The sequence below is a fragment of the Podarcis vaucheri genome (genome assembly GCF_965113315.1).
Source record: "Podarcis vaucheri genome assembly, chromosome: 3".
In the NCBI taxonomy this organism is placed as follows: Eukaryota; Metazoa; Chordata; class Lepidosauria; order Squamata; family Lacertidae; genus Podarcis; species Podarcis vaucheri.
Genome location: NC_138761.1, coordinates 118,371,910 through 118,382,269, shown reverse-complemented (window position 1 = coordinate 118,382,269; position 10,360 = coordinate 118,371,910). Strand labels below are relative to the sequence as shown.

Below are 10,360 nucleotides of genomic sequence, written 5' to 3'. Positions count from 1 at the left end.
CTCCCCCCCCTCCCACCACCACCAACCCCGCTCCAACCAGCCTCGCTCCGTCTTCGTATCCTGCCAGAAAGGGGAGACTGGGGCGAAAAATAATAATAAAGGCAACCGAAAGTCTGCGTGGCGTGAAAGGGGAGCCCTTATTACCGTGGCGAATAAATTACGGGTGGCGTTAGCTTCGCTTGGGAGACAGCTGGGGGCGGGCGGCTTCTCAGCTTAACAGGGTTCCTTAAGATAATGGATTTATTTTCCTTTGCTAAGTGGTTTTCGGGGTGGGAGGGCCGGCCTTCCAAGGTAAGAGCCGGAGGAAGGAGGAAAGCGCGCCCCCTATTATATTCTCCTTTCTCGAGCCAACCGAAAATATGTGTTCCGCTTTCCATAGAAATATCAAAGTCCTCTCTCTGCGTATTAACAGTGCTCGGCATCTCGAGGCATAAATAAATTAAATTATTCACATTTTCTTTTTACAGACACACACAGAAATGACCCCCTTTCCTTCTCTCCGCCCCCGCACCTTCTCCTGTCTCCGGGGCACCGCTGGGAGACACCCCTGCGATGTCTGCCGGGGCTGTTTCGCCTCGACGGCCACCATTAACCAACCATTAGGAACTGGGAGGCCTGGGCAACGGAAGGCACCCGGCAAGACCTTTCCCAGAAAGAGGGCATCCCCTCCCTCCCACCATCGACACTTGCGGGTGAGTAGGGAAGCGGGGATCTAGCCCAGGGGAGGCAATGCGGGAAGGGGAGCCCTGGTTTTCCTGGCGCAGTAGCCAAGAGTTTATCGCTCACTCGCTCACTCGCTCACTCACTCACACACACATCGAGGCAAAGTTCTTGTTTGTTTTGTTGTTCGTTCGTTTGCTTGCTTGCCCTTGGAAAATTCAGATATATGGTGGGGCTCTTGCCTTTCGCCGGGGGAGGCGAGATCTGCGACCTTCTCTCTTGCTTCTGGGTCGCCGAGAGAGGCTTGGGGAAACTTCCAAGGCTGGAAGGAGCGTTGAACTGGCAAGAACCATCCAAGTAGTTCTTGCTTGGTGGCGGCGGTGGGCAGGGTGGAGGGGTAGGAATATGGCTGGCGAGAGCATTCCTCATACAATAATCCATGCAGTCCCCTCCAGGGAGACGGAGGGCCTCCGCGAGGGTCCATCGCCAGCGGCGGCAGCAACACTGGTGTCAGAAGTGGGATCACCCCTCCCCGCGGCCAGCGCGCACTCGCGTCCTCGGACCGCTTCCCGTCCTCGGTCCTTTTCGCGCTTGTGTTTTTTTGGTCGGAGCACCTTCTTTGCTGAGTTTCGGCCTTCGGTTCATGCAGGGAGAGGTGGAGGAGGGTGTCTGCCTTTCCGAGGCCCGCCCGCCGGCCCGGGCCAAGATCCTTTTACACCAGGGAGGTGACGGGCGGGATCTTGGAGCCTTCCTCTTCCCAGGGCTGGAGGTTCTGCAGCGCGAAGAGCGAGGAGTTGTGCAGGCAGAGCGGGTCGGGCTGGATGGAGTCGTTGAGGGACTTCTGGAAGGCGTCGTGTTGGAGCTGCAGCATCAGCCGGCTGGCCTGTTGCCTCTCGGCTTCCCTCTCCTCCGCCGTCTGTCTCCTAAAGAGGAAAAAAGGCACAGCTCAGAAGGTCCCCTCGCTAGGCAGCCGACGACGCCCAAGCAAAGCCCGCGCTCGCCTTCCGTGGCCGTCGAGGGGAAACCCTGCTTCCTTCCAGCCCAAACGAAACACTTTTCTCTCTCTCTCTCTCTTTGGACAGCGCAAATTCCACCCGGATCCTCACTCAGAAGGCCGCCCTCCCCACCGAGTTCACAGAAAGACGGGCAGAGAGGATTTGCAGCCTGGAGAGAGGGCCCCAGGTTTACTCAGAAGTTTGCTCAACTCCCCCGGTCGAGCAGCGCGGCTCAGGCCTCCTCGGGAGAAAATAAGGGGTTCGGTGGAGCTTTACTCCCAAGCGGGTTGCACAGTGGCAGCCCTTTGGCTCGCCGGCACAGTTTCCACGGGCTCCGAATTAGCAGGGTCCTTTTATTCGTTTAAATAATAATTCTGCCTTCTGCGAGGGGGGTGCGGCTTTCAGGGAGCGCAGCTTGCTCAGATGGGGCTCAGATGGCGGCCGGCCCATCCCACCCCGTCGAGGACTTTCCGTTCCCCCATCCGGGGCGCCCCAAGCGACAGGCGCGTCAAGGAATCGCCCCCGGCTGTTATAGCCGGATCGTGGCACAGACACCACCTCCTCCCTTTTCCGCCCCTCCAAAGAAGCAGGAAAGTGCCTCTTTTTCCGCGATTTATTCCAACTGCTATTGCTTCGCACCTGCCGCCCACAAATCAAGGCCGGGCGCGCGCCAGAAACTTGGCGCGAGAAAACCAGGAGGGACGTTCAGTAAACACGAGAGCCGCACATCCCAACGTTTCCCAAACTGGACGACACCCCCCCCCAAAAAAAAAAAATCCTTTCTCTACGCACTCCAAAGCAGAGCAATGCCACCCCTAAAAGAGGCGACCCCCCCATCCCATTTCTCCCTCCCTCCCTCCCGCAAAGTAAGCCAGCAAACGTAGAGCTGTGCGCAAACCTGGGCATCCCCATAATTTAAGTGGGGCAGGATAAACGAGAATTTATCAGAGGAATTCAAGGATAAATGGGCGGGGGAGGACTGCAGAAGAGAAACTGAGGCAAGGAGGTCAGGCCTGGGCGAGCCATGAACCCTTAAATCCGAAGGACTTGGTTTCTAGGCTGATTCAGCGCCCGATCCGCAGCCTGTGGATTTGAGATTCCTTGAGCCCAACTAGCGCAGGCGTTAGCCTTGGTTTCCCGTACCCGTAACTTTCAGTCTCGCTTGTCCCTTCCAACAGGAAAACGCGACAAAAAGGAAACCGCGAAATGATGCGCCCGAGATGGAGACGCGGCGCGTCTACACAGGCGCGCGGACTTGCTCCGCTGTCCAAAAGCGATCTCTCCTGAATTTGGGCCAAATTTGGAGGCGCTCCCAGAGGTCACTAGCCCGGGAAGCCAGGTGGAAATAGCCTGCCCAATTTTAACCCGAAAAGGCGCAAATTCTCCTTGAAATGCCCGCGGATGGGACATCTCGGCGCCAAACGCCTTTCTTCGTTGGCCAAACTCCTGGCGCTTTTTAGCGCCGCTGTGAAGCCTCCTTGGAACTCACCGCCGTTTGGGAAAGTAGGAACGGGTCGACTGGGTGAGGACCGGAGTCTCTGAACCACTTTGACTCCTGCGGCCGCTCAAAAACGGAGTCGAAAAGCCACCGGGATGGAAAAATCCCTTCCTCCCGCATCTGCGCTCTGCGCAGCTAGGCCAGTTTCCCCGGAAATCCGAGCCGCGGATTTCTACGCGGGGCGACTTCCTCGCGAGTAAGCCTCCTTCTTGCCCCGCAATCGCCACCGGCATTCAACAAGGCTTTTCGCCTTCCAACGCATTTCCCCAGGAATCCCTACGGATCCTGGTATTTTTTTATCGGGACACCGATCCGGCGGCCGAGGCCTCTTCCTTGAACCGCGGACGGCGGCGATCGCGGCCTTTGCCGCTGCTGGTCAGTTCTTGAAACGCCGGTTGCATTTCCATAGGAGGGGATCGGAATCGTCGTCATCGATTGCGGGGGCAGGGAACAAAAATAAACCCTGAGTTTTCGAAAAGAGGCGCATGATTTCTGACCGAGACGCGGGGGACCGGGGAGAGCCGTGAATGACCGGCTGAATCCGGCAGGAGCCCCTCAAGTCATCTGGGGCGAAACGAGGGGAAATGGAACAGTGCTTTGATTTTTCAAATGCGGAAAACAACCCTTTGCAATAACGGAAGGTGGGGGGGGGGGGTTTCCTCTACCCTTTCCAAACAATTTCCAGCTACAAAACCTCCCTCACGCCCCCTCTCACTTCTCCCCCTCCCAATGCCCAAATTTATAACCAAAAAATAAAATAAAATTTAAACGTATTTCGCATTTTTCAGACCGAAAGGCTTCCTTTTCAAAAGCTGAATTAAAAGGCTTTTGTTTTGGCGGGTGGATATTTGTTTTTAGAGAGACTGGAGGGGAAAGGAAGGAGCTTTTTTTATTTATTAGCTCATCTATTCCAGCCTATTTTCCTAGGAACTTTGCTCCCTCGTTTTGGTGGCCAAGCGACGCGAAACGATCTCCGGACCTGCCTTTGCGCTGCTACAAATGACTAGGCGTAATGCGGACTCTGAATCAGCACTGCATAAAATGTCCAGAAGCATTTCAATGATGATTGTAGGCGGTCGAGGTTTTTGTTTTATTTTATTTTGGGGTTTGATTTTAGGCGAAGGGTGAGGAATGCGGGTAGGAACTCAGCGCCGAATCCCTGCTCTCGCCCAACCTCCGTCTGTTAAGGGTCGCAAACGAAGGAGCATGGAAGCTATTATGCGCCGAGATGCCAAAAGTGGATCCCTAGGGGTTTTTTTTCACCCTATAAATGAGACAGCGGCCCAAACCTTGGGAAAGGCGGACTTAAGAAGATATAGCAACCTTGCGCGTTGGACCCTGTCCAACAGATTTCCAGAGGAAACAGAATCGGTTGTTCTTCTTGTAATGTTTCCAGTTTGTGACCCGGGATTTAGATCTCTTAATCCAAAAGATGATAATATTTCATGTTATTTTCTTTTTTCCTTTTTGGATTAATCTGTTTTTATTGTAGTCTATGCTGAAAGGTTTCAATAAAAAATAATTTTAAAAAGAATAGCTAATAATAATAATAATATTGTTATTGTTGTTTTTATAGCATTAGTATGAGCGTAGCATTCACGTTATCGCGCCGTTAACACAAATACAATAATTATATCGGCATTTTTGTCCGAGGGCCCAGGCGCTCGTTGCAACCGTAAAGCGAGTCCATTTCCATTAATCGGGTGTCCTACAGCGGAGGAGGACGAGGCGTAGTCAGCGTCGCTAATACAAAGAAAGAGTTGCAAGTACAGTAACAGCGGCCTTGGAGCGGTTTGCAGCCTCAAACGAGAGTGGAAACGATTCTGAGCCGACAGGCGTCGAGCAAACCTCCCAGGAGAGCAGATCCGGCCTTCTGCGCCCTGCTTACTCGGAAAAGCAAGAACTGCCACGGAAGTCAGCATAGTTTACTTCCGAGTAGGGTGTTGCCATTCAAAAGACACACACACAAATATATAGGTACATATATGTGTGTCCAGTAGCTCTCAAGAACACTTGAAGAGCAAATCAAGGCGCCAAAACTTTGGGGAAATAAAAGGGTGGGTATATTTTTTTACTGCGCTCGGAGCTCAGCCTTGCGCGTTGGTGTAAAGAGTAAATGTTCGGTCGCGGAGTGGAGGATTTTGAATGCAGTCCTGCGCTCCGTTTTCGCCACTGGGACAGCTGTTTCGGGGTGTTGCCGAGAGTCACAGGACAGGTGATTTCAAAAGCATGTTTGAACTCCGGGATTCTTTAGGACAAGAAGAATCAGGGAAGGGGGTCTGAATTGGGACCACGGAGCATGGGAAGGTAGTTAACCCTTTCCCCCAACTCCCATTTTCCCATTGACCCCCTACCAAGGCGATGGGCCCTGGAAACTCTTTTCTCGGTGCCTCTGCGCGCCTGCAAGCCAAATAAATCAGAAGCCCCTGGCTGGATCAGTCCAGCATTTTACCTCCAGCAGCGATCATCCCGGCAGCACAAGCAAGACAGCCCTTCTTGCTCCCACATCTCAGCAGACGCTCGGGTTTCAGAGATACATTGCCTCTGAACCTGGAAGTTCTGCTTAGTTTCCATAGCAAAAGGCAAGGAATGTTGTGGGGGACTGTTCGATTCCAACTCCCATCAGCTCCAGCCAGGTCAGGGATGATGGGAGTCCAGGAATAACTGGGAGATCTCAAGCTCCCCATTGCTAGCACAGACAGGCCTTTCGTCCATGGAACAATCTCTAATCCTTTTTGAAATGCCGCGTAAGCCCGTCACCACCTCGCCTGGCTATTAATTCCGCGAAGGAGCCACAATGTTGCACGGATCTCTTTGCGGATTCACCTTTACTGAGAGAGCGAATTATTATTATTAGTGCCTCGTACTGTGGTCGTCTTCCTTAATTTCTACCGAAACAAACAAAAACTCCATAGATACACCGTGATGCATTTATCGTGAACAGAATGTGCGCAGAGTGAGCAACTGGTTTTTTGCCTGTCATTACCTAGATCCTACCTTCCAAACCAATGGGCCTGAGGTCGCTGGATGGAAGGGGATGTCTAGAACGGGCTCTATGTGTGCGTGCTCCGCTTTTCAGGATCGCGCGTTTAGGATGCCGGCGGAAGGAGGGCAAACGCCTCCTTTTCAGGGAAAGAGAGAGTCGGATGGGCCCAAAATAGCGCGGGATGCCTGTGGAAGGACTTTGGGATTTGGCGTTGGGCTCTGTAGCATGAGAAAGGGTGTTTCATAATCACGGTGTGGGGAGAAAAGATTCTCACCCGCTCCCCGAATAAATTAGGGCTCTGTTTAATTTCGCTTCTACCACTCTGTCCAGTAAACGAGAAGTCACACGCCGCTAGAATTAGATCGCTGCGCTTTTCCTCCTCGGTCGCTGTCCATTTCAGCACCACTTCTTTCACCAACTCCATTTGTGGCGACAGAGAAAGGTGTCAGGGCGAAGGGCAGGAAGCAGAGGAGGCCCCGATCCCTAGGTATCCAGCTCCTTCCCCACCCTACCCATTTATTCCTTCAGTCCCCCACCCCACAGCCATCCACTGACCCACCGACTCACCGCCACTTGGTCCTGCGGTTCTGGAACCAGGTCTTGACTTGCGCGTCGGTCATCTTGAGCGACTTGGCGAGCGCCGCCCTCTCGGCCGAGGCCAGGTACTTCTGCCGGTGGAAGCGCTTCTCCAGCTCGCAGATCTGCACCCGGGAGAAGGACGTGCGCGGCTTCTTGCGCTTGGGCGGGGTGCGGTTCTGGTAAGGGTGCCCGATCCGCCGCGTCACCGTGAAAGGAGTGAGCGCCGCCGCCGCTAGGACAGAAGACGCGGCAGGGTGAGAGAGACGCGCAAAGGAACGGGGGGGGGGCAGAGAGAGAAACAGACGGGAGCCCTGCCCCAACTAGGCTAGGGGCCCCCAGGGCAGCACAGGGAGGGAGGGGGCAGATGGGGCGTCATTTCTCTTCCCTCTATAAGCCAACAGAGCTTTGATGGCCGATAAACTCCGCTTGGGAAGCATCTTAGCAGGCCTCGAGAGTTGAACACTTAGACGTGGTAAGAGAAAACAGCGCAGGAGAGCGCCTTAAGGCGCCCATTCAAGTGCGCTTAACATGGATTAGTTTAGTTCTCTTAGTGCTGTGTGACATTCCTCCCTAGTAACTAGGCGGGTGGCAAAAGTGGGTGGCTTGTTCCGCCCATGACCACCCTCCCCCCCCCCAACCAGTCCATGATTATGGGTGACGTGGGGATTCAAGCCCTCCCTAGAGAGACTTTGTGAAAGGGAATCGAAGTTATTCTGGACCCATTAATTTGGAATCACAGAGAAGGCGGGCGCGCAAGTTAAGGTATGTGGTGTAGAAACACAAAAAAAAGCACATCTCACCCACCCAAAACAGGGACGGGCTAAGAACAGCCTTGAAGAGAGAAAGAGAGATGGATGGATGGAGGAGAAGCTGTTAAGCAATAGTGGAAATAAGAGTTTTCGTTTTCAGGAACTGGCCAAATTGAGTACATTCCTGGCTAGGAAATATACTCACCAAGCCAGCAAGTGATGATGATGATAATCACATTTAATATAGTGCCTCTCCAAGTTTAAAGAGTTATCACATTCATTTTCTCTGTCTGCTTATCCTAAGATTTGCTGATGGGCACCTCAACTAAAGCCCCCCCCTCTCTCCACAAATAAATGCCTTCACCCTGAAGTGAAACACCACCACTCTCATAAGGGGCTTATTTGCAAGGGGATTTTCTAACCATGCCCATCTCTCCGTTTCCTCGTCCTTCATCTAATCCGCGTTGGATTCGAAGATATTTAAATTACCACCCTAGCTTTCTCATTTAGTTTTTAGCTGCCTGTTCTCCGCCTCCAGCCCCCTCTCTTACATTCTGTAATCAGATTAGGCACGGCGATTCCCTCGCCTTCCCCTCTCTCCTTGTACACTGCGATTTAAACAAATCAGCCCCACAAAACCATGAATTAGAATCGAGGCTTTGAATTCTGAGCGCGGGGGGTCGATTCAGATTAGTGGCGCGGGGACAGCTTTCCAGGCCGTCACTATTTACGGTGATTTTTAAAGAAAACCCCTAAGAAACAAACATAAAGAGGGAATAGAATGTTTGCGTCTCAGTCCTGGCCGCCCAAATACTGAAACCACAATTTGGTACCACAAACTGATCAACCGTCTCCCTCACTTAGACACACAAACATAATCCACATCAGCAAAATGGGGATATTTATCTCTCCCTACAAGACGCACAAAACTGAATTGCATTGGGGTGTGTGTGTTTTTTAAAGGAGATTTCTTTCCCCCTGTTGAAGCTGCCATGATATTGAGGCTGAGTGCCTGTGTGCGCAATGTATGTATGTATATTCACATATATCAGTATAATTTTTAGAAGCACGGACGCTTTGGAAACACGCTGCGAGCGGAACTTGCGGGCTGAAGTTCGTCCTCTTTCTCTCTTCTCTCTCTTTCTCCCGGGGTCGTGCCTCTGAGACACCCCCCCCTCCCTCCCTCCCGCTCGCATCCCAACCACCCCTCCGCTTACCTGTGAATCTGTCCTTGACGAACCGCCTGCTGCTTTCCATCCAAGGGAAGTTGAGGCTGCCAAGGCTGGGTACAGCTGGCATGGCTGGTATGGCACTAGAAATGGGAGGTGGCACTGCCCCAGGGATGGGTCTATGAGCTGGCACCCTGATCACGCCAGATGGAGCCAAGCTGAGATTCACACTGTAAGATCCAGAGTCCTCGAAGGGCGCCCCGATGCCAGGGAAGGCGCCTGGGAGAGAAGGGTACGGGGCGCCCGTCCGGCTGCCCACGGGGCTGCCCAGGTAATTCGCGCTGCCGCCGCCGCCGCCGACGTCTGATCCTCGCGGGGCGGGTTGCGAAGGGGTCTCCTGGTCGGAACTGTTTAAAATCTGATCAATCCCGAAGCTGATGGGTTCGTGTTGGTGCGGGGTCTGCGTGTTCGTTGGCTGATCCATCCTTGGTGAATTAGAAATATTGGCTCAAACGAAAGGAGAAGGGGTAAAAAAAAAAGAACCTAAAAAAAACACACAACAACAACAACAACACCGTAAGAATTCCCCTATAAAAACGCTCCCCTTCCTTATTTCACAGTAGATCCATGAAAGGTCCTCTTGGTTTGTATGGATGTCACACTGAAACTTTGCCAAGACTGGTCCAGCTCGCCAGGCTCTCTGTCATCTTTTTTTGAACCAAACCTGGAGTTCCTGCTTCTAATTTCTCTCCCGCAGCTGCCATTGGCCACCCCAAACAAGCCTCTCTCCTCCCATTGGCTCCCGGGTTTCAATAAAGGCCTAATTCATTGGAATAGGAGCTTAGGGACTGTTCCGTGGTGACATCATTTTAACAAACGAACAATAGGTCAAATTTATTAGCTAAGATAATGCGGGGCGGATATTGCAATGAGCATCTGCGAGGGTTGCCTTTCGAAATTAGCGATATGAAATTGAACAAACCTGAGCAATTGCTGGGGGGGGGGCTCCCTTCCTCCCCTCCCCCTCCCCTTCCCACCCTTTGGAATCATTAACAAATATGCTAGTTGAACAGAATTCCAGGTTGGCCGTTGCCGAGGCTGCTCCGTCCCTCCTCGGTGGATTAATTTGGGATCGATGCCCCTCTTTCCTATATATTGCTTTGTTTGCAAAAGGGAGGAAGGCGCGGGCTGACCGCAACTGGGCCGATTCCACACTCCGCGCCCCGTCTTAAAGGGTTGGGGAGATGTTTTTGTTTTTAAATGCAAATAAAGGGAAACCATTCTGGTTTGGGAAGCCCAGAGTTATTCCCCTCTTTCCTCCCCCCACCCCATTTAGTTTGGGGAATCCGAAGCCTACACACCTCCCCCCTACGAAGATTTACTGGGAAATAAGTCTCATTGGACCCAGTGGGACTTCAGGGCCGAGTCAAAAAAATGCCTAAGGACAGTCAGCTAGGGGTATTTAGACAGGGCAATTCTCCCTCTGATTAAGGATGGAGGTGGGTTTTCTGGTAAACAACCCCAGGCCAATGAAGAGGCGAGCATTTTGGTAAAATTCACGTATCCAGAGGTATTTAACAGCGCGCTCAATGGCGTGTTTATTTGGCGGGTGGGGTTTTAAAATAAAATAATAAAATGAAATATGTCAGATTGCAGCAATCCATAACAAATGTTTGACCCAGAAGCTGGGGTAGGGGGAAAGAACTCAACCCTCTCCCAATTTC

The 10,360-nt window shown here is 52.4% G+C and overlaps 1 protein-coding gene across 1 annotated transcript; it reads right to left on the bottom strand.

Moving 5' to 3' along the window:
• Window positions 1-1,224: 1,224 nt before the first annotated feature.
• TLX3 (T cell leukemia homeobox 3) lies at window positions 1,225-9,120 on the bottom strand (the record flags this gene model as incomplete). Its single annotated transcript, XM_082216505.1, has 3 exons — window positions 1,225-1,583; window positions 6,707-6,950; window positions 8,685-9,120. The coding sequence occupies 3 exons, from the start codon at window positions 9,118-9,120 to the stop codon at window positions 1,373-1,375; spliced, it is 891 nt and encodes a 296-aa protein (XP_082072631.1). The 3' UTR covers window positions 1,225-1,372.
• Between the last annotated feature and the right edge of the window lie 1,240 nt (window positions 9,121-10,360).